The sequence below is a fragment of the Phoca vitulina genome, unplaced genomic scaffold (assembly GCF_004348235.1).
Source record: "Phoca vitulina isolate PV1807 unplaced genomic scaffold, GSC_HSeal_1.0 scaffold4, whole genome shotgun sequence".
In the NCBI taxonomy this organism is placed as follows: Eukaryota; Metazoa; Chordata; class Mammalia; order Carnivora; family Phocidae; genus Phoca; species Phoca vitulina.
In genome coordinates, this window is record NW_022589707.1 from 41,400,950 (window position 1) to 41,422,633 (window position 21,684).

General features: G+C 56.5%; 3 protein-coding genes across 3 annotated transcripts; all 3 read left to right on the forward strand.

The window, feature by feature from the left end:
* The first annotated feature begins 755 nt into the window (after positions 1-755).
* Positions 756-2,647, forward strand: HOXA9 (homeobox A9). The gene is made up of 2 exons (XM_032401206.1): positions 756-1,335; positions 2,409-2,647. Exons 1-2 carry the CDS (start codon positions 756-758, stop codon positions 2,645-2,647), a joined length of 819 nt encoding a protein of 272 aa, XP_032257097.1.
* Positions 2,648-9,564: 6,917 nt separating this feature from the next.
* HOXA7 (homeobox A7) lies at positions 9,565-11,420 on the forward strand. Its single transcript, XM_032401208.1, has 2 exons — positions 9,565-10,112; positions 11,089-11,420. Exons 1-2 carry the CDS (start codon positions 9,734-9,736, stop codon positions 11,418-11,420), a joined length of 711 nt encoding a protein of 236 aa, XP_032257099.1. The 5' UTR covers positions 9,565-9,733.
* A 7,237-nt stretch (positions 11,421-18,657) lies between these two features.
* On the forward strand, positions 18,658-20,757 carry HOXA6 (homeobox A6). Its single transcript, XM_032401209.1, has 2 exons — positions 18,658-19,099; positions 20,498-20,757. The coding sequence occupies exons 1-2, from the start codon at positions 18,658-18,660 to the stop codon at positions 20,755-20,757; spliced, it is 702 nt and encodes a 233-aa protein (XP_032257100.1).
* The last annotated feature ends 927 nt before the right edge of the window (positions 20,758-21,684 follow it).

Genomic DNA, 21,684 nt, shown 5'->3' on the forward strand with positions numbered 1-21,684 from the left:
CCGGCCCGGGGTAAACTCACATCTCCGGGGACTGCAGGAATTATTTACAGGGAGCTCGCCAACCAAACACAACAGTCTAATTTAACCTTTCCAAGTCCTCGTAAATTTTTACAGCTGGGAGCCATGGCGAAGCAACCGAATCTGCTGGTCGTTCCCAACTTCCCACCAGCCTGTGTGGCTTCTGAAACAATAACTCCTTATGAAATATCATAAATATAGATTTAAATACAGTAGAGCGAGAATGCGATTTGGCTGCTTTTTTATGGCTTCAATTATTGTCTAATTTTATGTGAGGGGCTCCACTGGCCGCACTTGCACGCGGGACCCGCGCCTTGCTGATGGCGTGATTAATTGTGATATAAAATAGTCCGCTTAAGAAGTGTGCGTCTGGTGGTGGCGGTGGGAGGGGAGGGAGTACAGAGGCAAGGCCAGATTTGATCTTTTAATCTTCGTTGGCCACAATTAAAACAAACCCGATCGTGGAGCGCCGCGATCCCTTTGCATAAAAACATATGGCTTTTGCTATAAAAATTATGACTGCAAAACACCGGGCCATTAATAGCGTGCGGAGTGATTTACGCGTTATTGTTCTGCCGGGCGGGCACGTGACGCGCGCGGCCAATGGGGGCGCGGGCGCTGGCAACTTATTAGGTGACTGTACTTCCCCCCCCCTGGTGCCACCAAGTTGTTACATGAAATCTGCAGTTTCATAATTTCCGCGGGTCGGGCCGACCGGCCAGGCACGGGACACAGCGATGGCCACCACCGGGGCCCTGGGCAACTACTACGTGGACTCGTTCCTGCTGGGCGCCGACGCTGCGGACGAGCTGGGCGCGGGCCGCTACGCGCCCGGGGCCCTGGGTCAGCCTCCCCGGCAGGCCACCGCGCTGGCGGAACACCCCGACTTCAGCCCGTGCAGCTTTCAGTCCAAGGCGGCGGTGTTCGGCGCCTCGTGGAACCCGGTGCACGCGGCGGGCGCCAATGCGGTGCCCGCCGCAGTGTATCACCACCATCACCACCACCCTTACGTGCACCCCCAGGCGCCCGTGGCGGCGGCGGCCCCGGACGGCAGGTACATGCGCTCCTGGCTGGAGCCCACGCCCGGCGCGCTCTCCTTCGCGGGCTTGCCCTCCAGCCGGCCTTACGGCATTAAACCTGAACCACTGTCCGCCAGAAGGGGTGACTGTCCCACGCTTGACACTCACACTTTGTCCCTGACTGACTATGCTTGTGGTTCTCCTCCAGTTGATAGAGAAAAACAGCCCAGTGAAGGCGCCTTCTCCGAAAACAATGCTGAGAATGAGAGCGGCGGAGACAAGCCCCCCATCGATCCCAGTAAGTGTCTCCTCCCTTCAGACCGGCCGCCGCCTCCACGCCGGCCACCAGGATCTGCCAGCCCTTCAGCTTTCTCTCGAGCCTGCCTTCGCCTGCGCTGGGAGCCTCTTGAGCAGGGGCCGGGAACCAGAAGTTGCCGTTTAGGATGCCTCAGATGGGGCCCCAATTCCAGAGAACAGTGACAAGCTGGCTGCCGCGTTCGGGGGGAGGGGAGGCGGCTGCTGCCGAGAGAGAGGGGGCGGGGCGGGCGCTGCCGGCCAAGCCAAGACCAGCAGCCCCTCTCCCTGGCTGCCCGGTTCCAGGACAGCACTTTGGGCCGTTCTTCGAAAGCAGCTCGGCAGAGAGAATCTTTTGTGCGGCTAGATTGTCCTGGAGCGGCGGCAGCAACTGTAGCCTAGACCCTGGAGAAGACAGCCGATCCCCTCCACTTCTTGCCTTCAGCCAGTGGCGGCGTAAATCCTGCCCAGGATGAGGCTGTAGGCAACCGGGCCACGGTGGTCCCCATGCCAGATTATTCAAATAAACTGGAGACGTGATCGACGCCCCGCGGTTGCTCAGGGGCGCCTTGCCGGCTGCCTGGCTCCCATGGCCTTCCAGGGAGGTCAAAGACGGAATGGGGAAAGTAGAAGGAAAGGTGGGGAAGGGTGGATAGAGAGAGAGAGAGGGAGAGGGTGTGTGTGTTAGTGAGAGGGAGAGAATATTAACGTTGCAGGAACACAGGGCAGCGTGCTTTCCCCCTGCCTGGCAAGAAGAGGATCTATTTCCAAATTTCACTCCTTGCACAGTGTGCAAAGGGCAGGACGAAGGAGAGGAAAAGGACAGGAGGACAGAGGGGGAGAAAGGAGGGTCTGGGAAGGGAGGGGGAAGCGGAGGTTTTCCTGCGTGCAATTGTAAGTGACTGTTCCTCTGTCTGTCTGCCGGGATGCCTTTGTGTACGGTTCGCAGCGCTTCCCCAACCAGTTCAGCAGCGCCCTGCACTTTGGCGGAAGACCCCAGGAGATTCCCTGGCCCCAGTGGAGGGGGGAGGTAGGTGCTTCTCCTCTTGCTAAATCCCCCGTCTGTCTCCCTCGCAGGCAACCCAGCTGCCAACTGGCTCCACGCACGCTCCACGAGGAAGAAGCGCTGCCCCTACACAAAACACCAAACGCTGGAACTGGAGAAGGAGTTTCTGTTCAACATGTACCTCACCAGGGACCGCAGGTACGAGGTGGCCCGGCTGCTCAACCTCACCGAGAGGCAGGTCAAGATCTGGTTCCAGAACCGCAGGATGAAAATGAAGAAAATCAACAAGGACCGAGCAAAAGACGAGTGATTCAGCTGGAGTTCATTTAGAAAAGAGAGAGCGAGCTAGAGAGAAAGAGAAAGGACTGCCTGATCCCTCTCCCACCCCTATTCCCACCCCAGCCTCCACCACCCCGCACAAAGCGGCTCTAAACTCCGGGCCTCATCTCCCGCCCCCCCCTCCCCGCAAGCCCTGCTCAGGCTGGCTCCCCCCCGGCCTGCCGCTTTGATGGAGGAGGTATTGTAAGCTTTCCATTTTCTATAAGATGAAAAAAAAAAAAAAGTGGGGGACATTTTCGCTGATGGCTGTGTGTGCTAGCTTGTATATATTTTTTAAAAAAAATCTACCTGTTCCTGACTTAAACAAACAAACAAAAAAAACTACCTTTTTATAATGCACAACTGTTGATGGCGGGCTGTATAGTTTTTAGTCTGTGTAGTTAATTTAATTTGCTCTTTGTGCGGCAGAGCGATCTGCCCAGATACTTGAACACTGTGTTTTATTGTGGTAATTATGTTTTGTGACTCAAACTTCTGTGCTGGGTGACGCACCCGTTGTGATTGTGAGAGCTTAGAATTCAATTTCAACTCAGGTTGTTGATGAGGGAGAAAAACGGTTGCATAGAGTATAGCTCTGTAGTAGAATCTGTCTTCTGTATGACTAGGCTGTTCGCCTTTGATTGTAAACTAGCTGTAAGGATTTCCCAGTGAAATAAAATTTTAAAAGAAAGTGTTCTCCTGGATGCATAGATTCATGGTTTTTTCCTCTTTTGAAATGCGGGCATTTTAGTCTCTACATGCTCTATAGACCTGTCTTGTTCATTGTGTATATAATCCACATATTAAAGAAAAAGTAATCAGACGAGCTTGAATATTGTTTTTGCACCGGATGAACATTGAGGAAATTCGGAGCTATACATATGTGCAGAAGGTTACTACCTATGGTTTACATTTAATTTTAATGGGGGGGGGGAATGAATGCTTATTGTAATGGAGTTAATTTTATTGATAATAAATTATACACTATGAAACCGCCATTGGGCTACTGTAGATTTGTATCCTTGATGAATCTGGGGTTTCCATCGGGCTGAACATACACTGTATATTTTGCAATAGTTACCTCAAGACCTACTGACCAAATTGTTGTGTTGAGATGATATTTAACTTTTTGCCAAATAAAATATATTGATTCTTTTCTATTTATTGCGGGTCAGCTCTTTGCACCTTTTTCTCTGGGCTAAGGGAGCGGGGGTAGAGTCTCTGGGTGGGGGCCGGGCCGGGGTGCAGGAGGACAGAATCTCAGTTTCACCTCTGGCCGCGGGCTTTTGGAGCGGGAACCTGCCGCACCCAGCTGCGCTCCCGCCGGCGGCGCAAGCACCGGAGGAAGGCTGCACAACGAGGGCCGGCGAGGCCTAGCTGCCGCCTCTGACCTGCCCCACTTGCGGGGAGGCCCAGAGGCCTCTGAGGAGCAGGGCTGGGGTCTCGGGTCTCGTTGGCCAGTAGCAGTGAAAGGCCATCCTTTCATCTTGGCGCCCCAAGAAATTTCCCTGACACGGGTGCACTGAGACTCCCGAGGCCTTCCCCTGGCACGGGGCGGGGAGTGTGAGGGCAGCACCGCGGGCTGAAGGGCCTGCCTCCTGAGGAGTCTTCAGGGAGGGAAACAGGAGCCCGGCTGCCCCGACGCGGCCTCCAGGACAGACATTTGCGGACTCTCAGGGGACGGAAGTCTTGCGCCCCCCGCCCCCGCCCCCGCACCTCAGCGTCCTGTCCGGCTGGCCCGGGGGATTCGGGGTTCTGTACGGCGCTCCCCTCCCGAGCGCAAGTCCTGGCAGAGGCAGGGCCTAGGCAGCCAGCGAGCTGGACGCGCCATAAAAGCAAATGAGGGCTGTTGCCGTTTATGGGGTGTAAAGGGCTGCGGGGGAACAGCCACAACATCGGAGGCCCAAGCGCCTTAGAGATGTGGCCAGAGGGTTCAGCATAATCTCCCCCCTTTTCTTTTCTCGCTCTCCCCGCCCTCCCCCCACTACCCCGAAACTGCTGGAAAGTTATCTGAGTTCCGACCCCTAAAGGGGGAACCTGGACGCCGGGGGGATGGGTCTTCCCCTCACACCCCCACCCCCACCCCGCCGCCAGGTTGGGACGCCCTCTGTTGTTGCAGACAGAAGGAACTTCAAAGAATGGGCAGTAAGGGTGTGCCATAAAGGCCGGGTCTGCGAACTGTCTGGAATTCGGCCCTTAATGAGTTTACAACTGTCCAGCCCCAATTAAGATTTTCCACCAAAGCCTTTTCATTTGTTCTGTCTGCACCGATAAAGCGGCTGCGGAAACAACTCTTTTATGGGCACTGCGCTCTCGGGAGCATAGATTCCGGGCTCCACGCACACACACCCCCCCCGCCAGGGACTGGGCCCTCGCCCAGCTTTGGGAGCGCGGCGCCCGGCTCGGCCGGGCGCGGCAGACGAAGTTCAGGCCGCGCTGCCGGGGCTGCAGTGCAGGGATTCTGCCAGCAGATGGCAGTATGGCTCCACGCAAGAGGCGTCCACGCCGCCATCTCCCGCCGCCGCAACCCTGGGAAGTTCCTAAGATGTCGACTTGACGCTAGCCTTTCTCGAATGGGAGCCCCAGATTTGAATGAACTGCGGTCGTATATTTTCTTTGCTGCTTACGCCCGCCCGGAAACCTCGCTGGGAAACAAGCAAGCTGTGGGACTCGCCCGACCTGCACCGCTCCCGCCCTCTTTCCTCTCCCCGATTCCGGAGGCCTAGCGCTGCGTGGCTGCAGCCGTCCGGCGGCTGCGGGGAGGCAGCTCCAGGCGCGGGGGTGGCTCTAGGGTCACCGTCCCCAGGCCGGGACAAGCCTTGGGGCAGCGCGACGCTCGGAGAACTCGGTTTGACCCAGCGGACAAACCAGGACTAAGGCCTACAGCCCCGGGACTTGGTGACCCCCCCAGAGGGTATGCAGAGGGCGCATACCTTGGCCAAGGCTCCTGCGGCAGCCGGGGAGGCTCCCTAACGCTGCGCCCCGGTAGGAGGCCCGGTGAGCCAGCACCCGCAGGAGAGCCGGGACCCCAGGACCCGGCCGCCTCGAATAAGTGGCAATAAAATTAGGCGGCTGAAGATCGGGGGAAAAGGCATTCTTGGTGACTTTCTAGTGTGGGTTTGGCGGCTGAATTGCCCGGGATGGGGAATCCCTGGGAGCTCACCAGGGACTGCTTTGATTGTTCTAAAATAAATGCGATGTTTAAAATAATTATAATAACATCCTAGCTCCAGGATAGGAGTTCACGTCGTGAAAGCTGCCCTTGCTTTCTCTCGCCACCGAATTTCCTTGGCAGTGGAGCTGCTCAGGCTGCTTTGGTTTCCCGTGTTCAGGCGAGGAGGAGGGAGGGGACCCCAATTTAGGCCCAGCCTATCCTGGACCCTGGACGGGGAACACGCCCCGGAACCTTCCAGGAGGCGGCCACGAGTGCGGGTGCGAGGATCAACCCCTGGTGCAGAATGGTTTCAGAGGGAAAACGCAAAGCAAACAGAACCCTTCGAAGCACCCCGGAGCCCTGTGAACACGCCACGCGGTGTATTTATTTGGGTTGTAATAGTGTCTGCCAAGCCCACAAAATGTTTACAACCTGCGTCTCCGCGCTGTACACGCTGTAAAACTGGGAACTGGATTTTTGGCTGACAGATCTCCTGAGTGTTTCTCTCTCTTCCTCTCTCTCTCTCTTCCTTCTCCCTCCCTTTCCTTCCCTCTCCTCCCTCTTTCTCCGTTTATATACACACGTTGGTATTGCAGACACACGAAATAACACAATATTTCACAACATCTGATTGTAAGAAGGGTTTTATAGCTTCCCCGAGAATCGCCCGTGGTCATGTATCCAAGCTGCAGATAGAAAGCTCAATTTATGTAACTACAAATAAATGGCGTGGGAGCAGATCGGTGGCGACCGCTTCTCTCCACCGATTACGGAGGCTCCAAGTAGGTGCCGGCCGGTTGGGATCTCAGAGGCTTCCTGGACTGACTGCCACGCCGGGCCTCCCTTGCCCTTGGCCGGCGATGGCTGGGAGACGGCTCTCCTGGCTCGGCTGCCTGGGAAGCGCTTCCCTGTTAGCTGCGCAGACAACCCCCCTACCCCGCGTCAGCCCCAGCTCCTTTACACTCGTCGGGCACGGATGTGTCCCCGCGCCGCGACCGGGGACTGCGGACTGCTCAGTGACTGAAGAACCCTGCGCAGCCCGTGTGAGGGGCGCGGGTGGAAACGTTTAAAGAAGCAAATCGCCAGCCGCCAGACTCGAGGCAGGCTCCCTTCGCTTGCCCAGAGCTGGGCTTATATTCTTAGCTGGGTTTAAATATTGAGCCCTATTTGGTAACAAGAAGCAAGGGAAACACATTCTGGTTGGTAGGTAGGAACCCAGCTCCAGGAGAGCGGTGAGAAAAATGTCTTTATGTAAAGACAGCTCGGCTGATTAGAAACCCGCCTGCACGTGCCTGCTCCAGGCTGATCGTCAACGAGTATTTCTGTGAATATTATCACATATAACCCAGTGCATTTGTGTCTTTTCAGCCAGATAAGTAGGAAACCAATGGCTCAAGAACACGCGATTAAGAAGGCCTTACTGAAAGCCTGGCTCTGTCTGGCCTTTTCGTTTTAAAACCCCGCCACCGAAGGCAGGAGGAAATAGAGAAGCCCAGAAACGAAAGAAAGGATTCGGCACCCGCGGGACTCGGCCCAGTTGGCTGACGTGGGCCCAGAAAGGCTGAGGCCTTGCCGGCAGTATCTGGATTCTCCTTGGCCCAAGCGGAGGGGCAGGGCGCCCTGCCAGGACCATGTGGACCTGCGCTGGACAAAACCCAAGCAGGGATGAGCCTGTGGCGTGGGCTCCCAGCCCTCATGGCTGGGATTGCGTTCCTTCCCGCGCTCCCCTGCTCCCTGAACTCTATCCCTACATGGTCTGGGTCGTCTCACTTCGGGGCAGGTTTTACTTTAAACGCCATCGCTGTTGGCCGCTCCAGCCGCCCGAGTCTAGACAGACGGCGGCGGCGGCGGCGGGGCCGGGTCTTTCTCTTTGCATCTTGCTCTGTGTCACCGGGGAACAATTTATTGGTCTAAAGCTGTCTAATTCCGCCTCTTTGATCTCCTAGCTTTCTTGCTTGCTTCGTCTTCCTTTAACATTTTTAGGTTTTTATTTCGGGCAAGAAAGCAATGCTATTTGGAGTATTTAGTTTTTCTTCCCTTCCCATGTTACAGCCTCCATTCCCCAACTAAGACATACTATCATCCTGATCCTCCATAAAGAGCATCCCCGGATATTGCCCCCCCCCCAGCCCCTGTGTCCCCAGGGGAAACCAGCAGGCGCCCACCTGCCCGGACAGCTCCCCCCTCTCCACCCACGCCCCTGGGCAGTCCACTAGGCAGGAACTGGGGCTCTGTTGCATCCGGGTCTGAACCCTCTTGCTGCCTTTTGTGCTCCTGGGACCCCCTGAGAGGGTGCAGTGAACGGGGGCGGCCTGGACTCTCTGAAAGTGATGGGAAGTGCTTTGTACACAAGGAACCAAACTCTATAATTTAGAGGAGAATTTCCGGGGCAATTCCATTGTGAGGTCGGGTTTATGGTGTGCAATCGAGCTAAGCAGTAAAAGGCATACTGACCTGGCGCCTGGGCTTCCAGCTCGGCCTGAGCAGTTTATGAGGCGTTTAGGGGAAGGGTTCGCCCCACCACACTCCACCAAGCGGTGGGCGGCAGGGGCTTGGGCTGGTCCAACCCTGCGCAGGGGTTGAAGGCTTGGAAAGGTAAGCTCCACGCGTTGGGGGCCTGGATGGGAAGGAGGGAGACTATAATGTGTTCTGCTCTCTGTGAGCCAGTCTTGGAAATGTGAAGCCGCCAGAACTGGGTGGTCTTTCTAGAGGGGTCCCCCTATTTGTTTGGGGGGTCTCCAAAAGAAATGGGGATCCATAGCGGGCTGAAGCCCCCAGGCACCTGGGCCCCTTTCTCTCCTCTCAAACTGGCTCTAAAGTATGTGTTGCTTGCTCCCGGGCACTCAAGTCCATGAGGAGCTGGCAGAGGCCCGTGGGTGGCCCCGGTGAAGGCTTCCAGAAAAGTCCCAGCGCTAGGGGTACCTGGAAAGGTGTGGGGTCTGAGGTTCCTCCAATCTTGGGGGAAAGAGACTTGGTTCCCCTTGAGCGAGGAGGAACCAGAGGCTGCAAGGAGGACAAAAGAGTGTCCAGCTATTTCGTAGGCTGCCAGAGGCCAGCCAGGTGCCCAGGAGTGAATGCACAGAGCCTGCCAGGACAGCGGTGTCCAGGAGGAGGGAGGGGAACCCCACATTAATAAATCTGTTAGCAAATGAGGCTCATTAATAGATAAATATTTCACTGCTTCCTTTAAGGCGGATAAACAGTGTGCCGCCGATTAAGGAAAGGAAGCTGGGAGACGTTGACTTTATTCGAACCACATGGTTCCAGTTTGCGGTGGCGTTCTCGCTGCAGCTGGAAGCGACGCTGCGCCGGCCCCATCTGGATCATAGTCTAAGTGGGCCTATCGCCCAGTGGACCTGGGTGGGGGGCGGGGGGAGAAGCGGGCAAAGAACCGATTTGCCGGGAGCTGAGACTTGCCCATGGGCTGCCGCGGGGCGGGCGGGTGCGCAGAGTGTAGAGACCCTCCCTAGGCTGGGTCAGTAGACAGAACAGGGGTCGGGAGGGCCTGCAGGCTTGGTCCAGAGTTCGGTAATAGGCTAAAGGAGGCTGTGCCCGGCCGACCCCGCGCAGCCTCTGCAGGCCAGGGGTCCACGCTGCGGTGGGCTGAGCCCTCGCGCGGAGCCTCGGGGTCCTTTTCCCGCGGGACGCGCCAGGCTGGCCGGGCGCAGGCAGATTCGTTGGCCACATATTTGAGCCTCTTCCCCTTCCATTCTAGGCTGCCGCGGGCCCCGCGGAGCAAGACCACCTGTGAGGGCTGCTGAGATTGGCGGAGGCGGTCATGTGGGCGGTCACGTGCTGCGGCGAGCTCCGTCCAAAAGAAAATGGGGTTTGGTGTAAATCTGGGGGTGTAATGTTATCATATATCACGCTACCTCGTAAAACCGACACTGAAAGCTGCCGGACAACAAATCACAGGTCAAAATTATGAGTTCTTCGTATTATGTGAATGCGCTTTTTAGCAAATATACGGCGGGGGCTTCTCTGTTCCAAAATGCCGAGCCGACTTCTTGCTCCTTTGCGCCCAACTCGCAGAGAAGCGGCTACGGGGCGGGCGCCGGCGCCTTCGCTTCCACCGTACCGGGCTTGTACAATGTCAACAGCCCCCTCTATCAGAGCCCCTTCGCGTCCGGGTACGGCCTGGGCGCCGACGCCTACGGCAACCTGCCCTGCGCCTCCTACGACCAAAACATCCCCGGGCTCTGCAGTGACCTCTCCAAAGGCGCTTGCGACAAGGCGGACGAAGGCGCGCTGCACGGCCCGGCCGAGGCCAATTTCCGCATCTACCCCTGGATGCGGTCTTCAGGTAGGCGAAGCAGCTAGGCTGGCCGGGTGGACGGGCGGGCGGACAGTCAGCGGGGAGCGCGGGGCTGGGGAGCGCGGAGAGAGGCGACTGTGAGCCGGCGGCCCGGTGACTCCTGGCGGCGCTGCCTTTCTGGTTTTAATTAGAGTCAAGGCGCCATAGCGTGGAGAGCCCGTAGCATTGTATGTAAATGAGGCTCATAAAACTTTTTATGACCCAATTAATGGGTTCGATCCTCGTAAATTTATTTAACTCCATTTGCCTGGGAATTTTAATATTTTGTTCGCTATTCTCTCTTTCTCTCTTCCTTTCTTTTCTCCATCCCTCCTCCTTTTCCTTTCGGCCCGGCTTTTCTTTTTCAAAAGCAGGAAGAGCCAAACCCTTCATCAGGGCCCCTCTTACGCCCCTGTGCCAGGGGCCAGTTAAAGGAGGGGTGGGAAACGAGAGCGGGGACAGGGGGTCGGAGTGCCCACGGAAGGTCCGGGGATGGGGGCGCGGTCTTCTAGGGAGGAAAGGCGCCCCTGGAGTGCGGACCGCCCGAGGGTCACCCACTTGCCTAGCAAGGGGCGGGGGAAGCGGCCCAGCTCGCCTTTGAATGGCAAAAGCGCAGCGTCTCCCACTTGCCCACACTCTATATTTACAATTTCCCTTTGTCAGGGGGAAGCAGGACATTGTGGAAGCCTAGCCGGCTGGAAAGGGCGGTTGTAAAGTTGGGATTCTGCGCCTTTCCTCCTCACAGAGCTGCCTGCCCGTCTGGCACCGCAGTTGGGGTCTTCCGCTAACACTCCCGCTCCTCCCCCAGCTCTGTTCGGGGGGCGCGGGCCTAGGGGGGACGGGCGCCCGGGTCAGCGCTGGGAGAAAGGTGCAGGCTCTGGGACGGCGGCCTGGCTAATGCACTGTCCCGTCTGTGTCTCTGTTGGTTTGTCTGTCCATGTGTCCATGTGTCCATGTGTCCGCGTGTCCGCGTGTCTGCTCCCAGGGCCCGACAGGAAGCGGGGCCGCCAGACCTACACGCGCTACCAGACGCTGGAGCTGGAGAAGGAGTTCCACTTCAACCGCTACCTGACGCGGCGCCGCCGCATCGAGATCGCCCACGCGCTCTGCCTCACCGAGCGCCAGATCAAGATCTGGTTCCAGAACCGCCGCATGAAGTGGAAGAAAGAGCATAAGGACGAGGGTCCGGCCGCAGCCCCCGAGGGCGCCGTGCCCGCCGCCGCCGCCGCCGCCGCCGCCGCTGCCGCCGACAAGGCCGACAAGGCCGATGATGAGGACGAAGACGAAGAAGATGACGACGAAGAGGAGGAGGAATGAGGGGCCAAGTCGGGGCCCTGGCTGCACCAGACAGTCGGGAAAAGCGTCTTTAGAGACTCATTGATTTTATTTACAAAAGTGGAAAAAATAAAAAGAAAACGTTAAAAAAAAAAAACAAAAAACAACCCAGTCCCCAACCTGCACCCACCTGCCCCATTACGCACTCCAGCTCCCATCTTTTCTGGACCGAGCAGCCGCCTAGACTGGGTCCCCTTGGGGATCTCTCTGCCCCCAAGGATCCCCAGCAGACACCCTCCCTAACCCCAGTCCGACCAGCTCTGCGCTGGCACGGCTAAAATACTACCTAGCACAGGCCTCGGCCAGAGGCACCCCAAACTACCTATGGGCCCAGCCCCGGTAGGCCTCCATTCCCAGGAAGCCCAGACGTGTCCCAACACTGGCAGACACCCAGCATCTCCTCCATACCGGCAAGGACCTGATTTTCTCAGTACTACCTACTCGTCCCAAACTACCTATTTTGTGCTCACTGGCTCGCCTGCTACCTAGTGCCGGCCCCTTCCCCCGTCAGGCCCCTCCTGCTTCTGCCTGGCAGCCTTTGGGGTCCCTGAGGCTGCATGGAGAAGGTGCTGGGGTCTGGGGACCAGGGTATTGGCTTCTATTTAAATTGAAAAATAATATATTTATTCCAAAGCATTCTAAGTGCTGCAACCTAGAATCCCTCCTTCTCTGGCCTGGGCACCCCAAGTTCAGGCCCATTACCCCTACTTCTGGAGGGGAGCATTCCCAAGCTAGCTGCAGATCTCTGGGTTAGCTTCTGCTTAGTAGGGCTGCAGAGATGCTCCCAGCCTCCCTGCACCTCCCCTGGCCCCTATGTCCTACTGTCCAGCCATGTTGAATATGTACACCCTGACTTTTCCTACAATAGCAAATATTGTATATTTGAACAAGACTTTTTTTTTTTTTTTGTCATTTATATAGTCTTGGAGCTCATTTGTAAGGCAATGTCTTGATTTGGGAAGGATGTGTTAATGGGGTGACTTTGTAGCATGGTGTGTTGTCTTGAGCTAACTTTATAGCTGGTGGGGAGGGCTGATGCCCTTCCCAATGCCCTTCATCTCTTGTGTTGTCCTGCGTCCCCCTTGTCCCTGTAGGCTCTAGCTTGGGGTTCCAGGAATGGGAAGGCACACTTCCTGTCTTGCCCAGCTAACCGTGTTTTATGTAACAGAAAAATAAAGATGCTTGGTGACAAAAAAATGTGGACTGCTTTATACAGGGGGGCCTGGGAAAGAGAGGGAAACCTGGCTGGGGTTAGCCTAGCCAGGGTTTGCTATGTCTGGATGCCCACAGGGGCTTTGGGGAAGCAAAAGTGGAAGGACAAATAAGGTCCAAGTGTTGAGTGTCCATGTATTGGTGTATGTGTGTGTCAAGTCCCTTTTTGTGTGGATTCTAAGGTGTGGATTTGTATAGGTATGTGTGTACCTCTTTTGTATGTGTATTTTATATATGTCTGTGTGTATTACTACCCAAGTCAGTGATTTTATGTAATTCTGTGTCCAAAATTGAGTGCATGTGTTTCTGGTGTAAATAGTTGCATGTATTTCTGTGTCCATAATTGAGTGTGTGCATTTCTGTGTGTCCATAATTATATATGTGCATTTCTCTGGAGATTTTCATCTTGGTTTTGTGTGTGTGCACAAACATCTTCCAGATCTCTTGAAAATGGAATCTTCAATGGATACATTATATTCTATGAATCTCCCTTAAAAAAAAACAACCCTCCACAAATTCCATGAGCGAATCCAAAATCCACCCTTTCCTGTACGGCTGTGGGGTGGGCTTGGAAAGGGGTATTACCCTGCCAATGATCCCGAATTTTCCATGAGTCCTGAACACGGCCCCATGCTAGGAGGTGGGATTCAGGACCTCTGACGCAGCCCCCCTCCCACCCTGCATTCAGGCAAAGCAAGGGGGCCCAGGCACAGCACTGCAAATGAGGGATATGGGAAGGGGCAGGGGACCCGCAGACCCGGGCTGCCGAGCCTTAGCGGGGGCGTCCGGGTGCGGGGAAGGTGGAGGGTCTGGGTAGGGGTGAGGGGCGATGGGGACAGCGCAGAATAGCCTGAGCTCGGCAGGCGAAGACCTCGACTCCAGTCTCCTGCCTAGGCTGGGCCCGCTTCTTGTTGCTCTTTTAATAAAACCCAGCCCAACTGGGTTTGTTAAACCTGCGGCCCCAAGTCGGGGCGGCCTCGGTGGTAAGATGGCGCCGGTGTAAGAGCTGCCTCCTCTTAGTGATGGGGAAAGGGTCATAAATCCGTTGTTGTTTATGAAAATTTACAACTTTGCAATACAACTTTATGAGTTGTTCGGCCCTTCCATTGGCCGCTGTCGGTCATGTGGATGGGAACCGTGAACATGAACTTTTTTATAATTTCCCTTGCGAGAATAGAGCCGCATTCTTTTGCTCCGCTCCGTCCTGCCTGCTTCGGAGCTCTGCCTTCCAGCCGGGCTTGGCTGCGCTTTGTCCGGCGATGGCGAGCGAGACGAGGCCCTGGCCCGGCCCGACCCGGCCGCTCCCGCTGGAGGTGGGGCGCGTCCAGTTCCCGGCGCCGCGGCGGCCGCTTTGCAACTCGCAACCTGGCTAATTTCCTGCGTCCTCTGGCACCAGGAAGGAGGGCGATTCGTCTCCCCGGCTGCCCAAGCGACAGCTGTCAGAGGGGCAGGAGCTTCTGGGAGCCGCCATCTGAAGGTGAGACATGTGGGGAGACAGGAGCAAAGGTGGTGAGATGGCAGCCGGCGCCAGCGGCGGTGGGAGAGGGCACCCAGGGCGGCTTTGAAGAGGGGCATACTCACCCTCGCCCACACTCACCGTTCACACTTGCCCCCATCCCACGCGCGTGCACACGCGCGCGCGCGCACACACACACACACACACTCCCTTTCTCTCTCCTCTCCCTGGCTCACCATGGCAGTAAATGCCAGCCTTCCTTCCGTGGCACAGCGTCCTGGCATGGGGCAGGAGCACTGTGGTCTTCTCTCTCCTCTTCCCCAGCGACCTTGCCGAGCCCCAAAAGAAGTGGCCCTGCACTCAGCGTTCCCAACCAGCCTCTCCGGTTTGGATTTTTTTTTTTTTTTTTTTTTCCATTCATGACCCAATTGGCTCGACTGAATTCCCCAACACCTGGAGACAGTTCCTGACCTGGGGAGGTGGGAAGAGGTGAGGGCAGAGTGAATTAATTGACATGCGTTTTATTAGTATCAACACAGCACCTTCTGTTCCGAGGGCATCGGTTTCTGGAGAGAAAGGTAGAATGAGGAAAAAACAAACAAAAACTTACTAATTCAGCCAGGTTCCTCTGCTGATTGCCTGCTTCCCTTCACGCGGTTTTCCGATGACAGAGGTGGTCTGAAGCGCGGGGAGGACTAGGTGCGTGGGTGGTACTCTGTGTTGGAGGAGAGGATGGGGTTAATTGACTGGGTGTTGCTTGGCGGGAAGTTTCGGTGCAGAGAATGTAGTGGTGTTATTGAGTGTGTCAGGGGCCGCAGCTAAGGTTGAAGGAAGGACGCAAACCGAGTCTGGGCGATAGGGGGACCCCCCCACCCACCTCGGCGCAGCCGGCTGGCGACCGCACGCCCCACTTTCCGCGAGCGGGGAGAGGACTGTGGAGCCGCCGGGGAGGAGGCACGGAGGGTGCCGGGGGCGTCGGCTTTATGTGGCGCGGTGGCACAGACTGGGTGCGCCTCGGCCAGATTTGCCCCAGGAGCTTCCTGGGACTGCGACCAGAAACGATCCTGAGGTTCTGGGCTCGAGTTCTTTTTGTTTGTTTTGTGGCTTTGGTTGTTGTTTTCCCACCTTAAGATAATACTTTGGAATGCATTCGAAAATTAAGAAGGGGCTGTGGATGTTTGGGACGGCCACGCGCGCTGTGGGTGCGCTCAGGGCGGATAAAGCGGCGCATTTGCGTCGTAGGGCCGCGGGCTGCCTGACTGCGGCTGCCGCGGGCAGATTATTTATTGCGACCGCGCCGGGCGCTCGCTGCTGCCACGCTGTGGCCGTCGCCGGGACCGACGCCAGCCGCAGCCCCGCGTCGTGCAGCCTGGCGCGACCGCTGCGCGGGCCCCTCAGAGATTCCCAAGCAGGCCGAGGAGAGCCGGGCAAGGGAGGACCCGAGGGGCGGCCTCCCAGGGCCTGTCGGGAGCCTCCCCTGCCTTGGCCACCCCTGACAAGAGCTGGACGCCCGACTAGACTCGGGTCCTCCCCCCACCCCCAGCGCCATGGAGACTGGTTGCACAGGCGGCCTGGCACGTCATGGCTGCTTCTGTCCAAACTGCGCGACCCAAGGCGCCCCCGGGGCGCACGCTGGTGCGGGGAAGGCGCCCGCTTCGGGATTTCGAAATCGGAGAGACCACTCCTGGTCCCGAGGCCTGCAGGCCTGGCTGGCCTTGAGGAGGATTGACTATGGCAAGAAAGGCGGGCTTTGGCGTCAGGCGAGGGCCTGTGACAGGCAGAGGCCGCACCTGTATGCTATGGCCTGGGCTACAGATCGAGGCGGCCCGGGTGGCCCTCAAGGTCCCCCCCCCCCCCCCCGGCAGGCCGCCCTTCAGGCTGGCGGAGGTCGAGGTGGCAGCCCAGGGAAAGGGCAGACTGTGGGGCCCTGCACGCCATCCAGTCCCCTTTGAAGAGCGGCTGAAAGGTAAGTGGACTTTCTCTGTGGCTTTGACCTAGAAGAGAGAGTCCTGGTAGCCATTCTCACTATCCCAGGAGAGGCTCCCTCCAGCGTCTGGGGCTCCTATTCTTGCCTGAGTGTGTGTGTGTCTCTCTCTCACTCTGTTTCTCTCTCTCTCTCCATATATATATAGGCACCTAATGCTGGTTGGAGAAATAAATTGGGCCATTGCCAACATAAGATGTACCAGACTTGGCTAACACGTAGAGATTTCAATTTATGTTTTTCTATCTCAGTGCCTGTAGAAGCTAGAAATACAATGTTTTTTGGCTCTTAGCTGAGAAATCAAATTCTGTCATTGTCTGGGGGTAATTATTAGATCAAGAATCCAAGTCAAAACATAACAAATAAAAACAATAGTAGTATAAACTGCCATCAGTCCCAATACTGTGTGAGACCTGGAGGTATGACACAGAAATTATAAATGTAAACATTTATCAACATCTCCCAACAGTTATTTTTGTCTTACACAATAATAATTTGTTTGAAATCACTGTCTTCTGATGGTCTTGTTTAAGAAACAATAACTCAAACATGATTTTCTTTGGACATAGCTTTTAAAAAATAGTTCCCTTTAGAATTTTTAACTTGAGTTTTCATTTTCAGCTATCATGTCCATTCTCTGAGGAAATTCGAGGGAAATGTTACATTCTATCCTCTCCTGCCAGGTCCTTCTTTATATATGCAAGGGAGAAACTTTCCCAGCTTGGATTGGTTGGGGCACAGGCAGAAAGCTTCTGGGTGCAGCCCCCATCGCGTGGGGAGAAGCCACTTTCAAGGGTGCTCGCTAGGTTCTGTGGAGGCTACCCGTAGCCCAGTCCTTTCCCAGTTTTCCCCCTTTGAGGGAAGTGAGGGCAGGGGGAAAAAAAAATCAAAAAGCAAGGAAGAGGTTAAGGAAGTCATTGGCAGATTCCTAGGAGGGCATAGCCACCCCCCCCAAGTCCTGAACCCCATGAGCCTGCATTCACCAGAGTTTTACAGATCTTGCAAACATCCTCTGGAAACTCAACCAAATTGTATAAATAGTCTTTCTTCAGCCTCCGCAGAACTGAGGATTTTAAAGCTAATTCAAGGGTTTTACAAGCCCAACAAATACAGTTGTAAAAATGCCATTGGGAAGATATCACATTTTACAAAATGAGATTGATCCATGTGCTGTAAAAGTCAGCTATCTCGAAGGCACACCTATCAAGCAAGGGAAAGCAACCCAGGACATGCTTTTCACGTCCTGTCTGGGGAAGGCCAGGCCTGGGACCAGGGTGAAAAGCAATGCAGACGTTTCCTAGAGCTGGTGAAGCAGCTATTGCCGGTTTTAGAGCAACTGCAGGTGGCAGGCCCCCAAAGTCCCAGGAAAGGCATGGAAGAGGGTACACCCCAGGAAAGTGCGGGCTGTGGGGTGCCCCGCAAACCAAGCACACCAATGATCTCACAGCCTTGGGACATCCCAGCTGCCCTCTCTCCCTGGCTTGGCAGGGACCTTGGGTCGCTGGGCCTCCGGAATGAGGACAGAGATTCCACATCTGGATCTGTCTCAGCTCTGAGCAGTCCGGGTGTCGGGAGGGCGAGTCCCAAGTGCTGGGCGAGGGGAGCAGGTCCCACGGCCGGCTTCGGAGCTCGGTCTCAAGGCCACTCCTCTGTAGGTCCCTTTCTTGTTGAAACCAGTGGTTTCTGGCCTCTCCGTTCCTGGGTTCAAAGGTGGGACGGGGACGCACAGCTTGTGGGGTGCTTAGAGGCCACGAAGTCGCTGGCCATTGGAGGGGGGAGTCCGTCGGGACTCAAAGGAGACGTGTTGTATGTGGGAGGATGGGGCCGGCGGGGGAAGACGTTTGGCCGCATCCTGGTCAGCTCGAGGTGAGCCTTCCGCGGCAGCGAGGCCCAGGCCCTGGCTGGAGGTGGGGAAGGAGAGCAGGAAGGGATGCACCGATTCCTAAGGTGCAGGAGTGAGGAGCAGGGCATGAAGGCCTGGGTTCTCGGACCCCCTTCTCCAGCTCTGGAACCCGCACCCACCGGTAGGGGAGTGCAGAGGGAGGGGCAAACTCAGGGCAGGCCGACGGGGAGAAAAGCCTTCGTTGTCACCGCCCCTCCGGGCGCGGGGCTGTCAGGTTTCCTGTTTGGAAAGAAAACCCAGCAAAATCCGACCAGGCAAAAAGGGGAGGAGGAAGGAGCGGGCCTGGCGGGCCCTTTGCGGCGGCCCGGACTCTAGTGCCCCTACCCCGGCCTGATTCGCACGCCCCTACCCGGGTCGTGCCCGCCGCTGGCGTTCGGGAGGAGAGCCGGGCCGGCTGGCTGTGCGCGCCCATTAATCTGCCGGGCGGGCGGCGGGCGGGCGGGCTGGGGGCTGTTTGTAACTTTGCTGCCTCGGTCGCCGCGGTCCCCGGGGAGCGGGCTCCGGCGCTCGCTCCCATTGGCCGCCGCCGCGTCAGCTGGTGCGATTTGCGGCTGTCGCTTTTGGCGTTCGGCCATCCAGAAACAAACCAGTTCGATGACTACTAATAGTTATAGCCAGATGTACTAATACACAACAAATCACAGTCCTGCAGAGGGGCGCGCAAATGAGTTCCTATTTTGTGAATCCCACTTTCCCCGGGAGCCTGCCCAGCGGCCAGGACTCCTTCTTGGGTCAGCTGCCCCTCTACCCGGCCGGCTATGACGCGCTGAGGCCCTTCCCGGCCTCGTACGGGGCGTCGAGCCTCCCGGACAAGACGTACACCTCACCTTGTTTCTACCAACAGTCCAACTCGGTCCTGGCCTGCAACCGGGCGTCCTACGAGTACGGGGCCTCGTGTTTCTATTCTGATAAGGACCTCAGTGGCGCCTCGCCCTCGGGCAGTGGCAAGCAGAGGGGCCCCGGGGACTACCTGCACTTTTCTCCCGAGCAGCAGTACAAACCCGACAGCAGCAGCGTGCCGGGCAAAGCCCTCCATGACGAAGGCACCGACCGGAAGTACACGAGCCCTGTTTACCCCTGGATGCAGCGGATGAACTCCTGCGCGGGTAAGGCATTTCCCTGCAGCCCCCCCAAGAGAGTAGGGGGAGAGGGGGAAAGGGGCAGGGAAAGGAGGAAGGAAGGAGGAGACAGAGAAAGTAGAAAGAGGAAATAGAAAGCAAGGAGGAGAGAATGAACAAAGTTTCTTTGGCTTTTTTAAGAGATTAAAAAACAAAAACAAAAACCAGCCCATTCCCAGTGAGGCAATCAAGCTGTGGCAGAGTGAAGGCACTAGTATCCATGTAAGGTGACACCTTAGGGGATCGAGAGGGGTCACTACCACTCTATGTGAGCCTCTGTGACAGGGGCAACCTGAACACACAGCTAGGCTGGATGGGAGGGAGTGCCTCCCCACACTTCCCCCTGGTAACACTCTGCTCAGATCCCCAAGCAGAGATGGCCTTCTGCAACCATCACTGGTAACTCCCCTTTACTCCCCAACCCCTCTCCTTTCTGCCTTTCAGAAACCTATATAGATAGAGGCTCTCATTTGGCCTCTCCTAGTGTCTCCCTAAAGCCTTGGAGGGCCACATCCCCAGCCTCAGGATTTTTTCTTTCTCCTCCCTTCCCTCCTCCCCCTTCCACTCAACTGCTCACTCTTAGCCAACTTCTGCCTCCTTTTGAGGCCCTGCCTGAGTCTCACACACCCAGCTTGGGGGGAGCCCCCCACTCATGGGCTCCTTTGGCACCAGAACAGATAGCCCATCACAGTCCTACATTTCCAGAGACCCCAGATGGCCCATAGCTCCATCCCTTTGCCTCTGGTTTCCAAAAATTCGACAGAGAATCCTTGGAGCAGGGCAGAACCTAATGCAGATTTTTAAACTGATAGTGTTTTGCTTTAAGATCCACTTGTTTTTTCAAGGGAGCTCTGCTTTTCTCAGAAGGACCATACAATTTTGGGGGGGGGAGTTTGCAAAGATTTGAGAGGGCTGACCATTTTTCATCTTTAAAAGAAAAAAGAAAACCATGTTGAGTCCTGTCATGTCTGGCCACAGTAACACCTTCACAGAGATCCGTGTGTGAATTCCGAGTGTCCAGCCTACTCACAGGCTTCCACACCCATCACTTCCAGACACACACCCTACACTCCCACAAAAACACGACTCAGGTACCCCGAATTAAGAATGCTCATTCTATTCTTTTGCTTGTAATGGTTTTCTTACAGAGCAGATTTTTCAAAAACAGTAACTTCTCACTCCAAGTTGTTTTAGGTGGAAAACATCTCGCTTGGTATGAAATAATCTTCTCCCATCCTGCCGGCTTTTGGCCTTAGACATAGCGAAAGAGGCTGGAGTGGAGGCGGGTGGTTTTCCAGTTTAGAGGCCAGGGGAGCCGGGCGCGGGTCTGACTGGTTCGGCTGCCGGGATCCTGGCTCACCGGCGCCCGGCCATTTCTACCCGCAGGTGCTGTGTATGGGAGTCACGGGCGCCGAGGCCGCCAGACCTACACGCGCTACCAGACGCTGGAGCTGGAGAAGGAGTTCCACTTCAACCGCTACCTGACGCGGCGCCGCCGCATCGAGATCGCCAACGCGCTCTGCCTCACCGAGCGCCAGATCAAGATCTGGTTCCAGAACCGCCGCATGAAGTGGAAAAAGGAAAATAAACTCATCAATTCCACACAGCCCAGCGGGGAGGAGGCTGAGGCAAAGGCGGGCGAGTAGACGCCTGGGCAGGGACCAGGCCAGCGCCGCAACCTCCCTCGGCTTTGCCCCCTTGCCTTCGCCTGCTCCCCAACTTTTCTCCCCCGCCTGCTCCCATCCGGGGGGCCTCTGCAGCTTCAGGGGAGCCGGGAGCTTTGCAAACGCCTGAGCATTTATTTCTTACCAAAAAAAAAAAAAAAAAAAAAAATCCTACACACAGCCAATCCCAGCGGTGGAGCGGGGCGCACTGCACATACAGTCCCGCTCTCCAAGGCTGCCCTAGCCGGCTCCGGATCCCAGGGCGCGCCCCGAATTCGTCCCCGGCTCTTGTGCTAGCGCCTTTGCGTGCGCCTGAGCTCGGGACGCGGGGGTGCTGGAGAGGAAAGAACCTGGGTCGAGCCCCTTTTGGTGTCTGGGCGTTTTCGCCCCTTTCCCTCGCCACCAAGTCCCGGACGTCACCACCAAATCGACTCAGGCCACTGGAAAGAGGGGGCCTAAAGGCTGGGGCCCCAGCACTGCGGTGACATCCCAGGCCGCTCCTAGACAGGAAGAAGCGTGAGGAACAAAGGGGGCCCTGAGACAGCCCAGTCTCTCGGCCCCGCACGCAACCGTCCGTGGAAGAGAAGCAGCCTGAGCCGAGCCGACCCAACCTGGGCGCGGGTGGAACTTCATAGCCCCCGGAGAGACTGGGCTCCCGAAGACTCCAGCTCCGGATCCCGGATCCCGGATCCCCGCCTCCGATAATGCCTGCGCTGCTACCAGAGTAGCTTTCAGGACCTAAGGAGGGGGCTCAGGGCCATGGGAACGGCAAGAGTCCTGGTTTCCAAATGTGCCAGGGGTGCCTGGAACGCTCAGCCTCCAGCGGGAAGTACCCCTCATGCCTTTCGGCTTTATTTGTGATTTACTTTCGTCTTTCAGGACCCAGGAAAATAACTACGAAGATACTAG

Coding starts and splice junctions, on each gene's coding strand:
- HOXA9 (XM_032401206.1), top strand. CDS start 756: ATGGCCACCACCGGGGCCCTGGGCAACTACTACGTGGACTCGTTCCTG. Junction 1,336..2,408: donor CAAGCCCCCCATCGATCCCA/GTAAGTGTCTCC, acceptor TCTCCCTCGCAG/GCAACCCAGCTGCCAACTGG.
- HOXA7 (XM_032401208.1), top strand. CDS start 9,734: ATGAGTTCTTCGTATTATGTGAATGCGCTTTTTAGCAAATATACGGCG. Junction 10,113..11,088: donor CCCCTGGATGCGGTCTTCAG/GTAGGCGAAGCA, acceptor GTCTGCTCCCAG/GGCCCGACAGGAAGCGGGGC.
- HOXA6 (XM_032401209.1), top strand. CDS start 18,658: ATGAGTTCCTATTTTGTGAATCCCACTTTCCCCGGGAGCCTGCCCAGC. Junction 19,100..20,497: donor GCGGATGAACTCCTGCGCGG/GTAAGGCATTTC, acceptor TTCTACCCGCAG/GTGCTGTGTATGGGAGTCAC.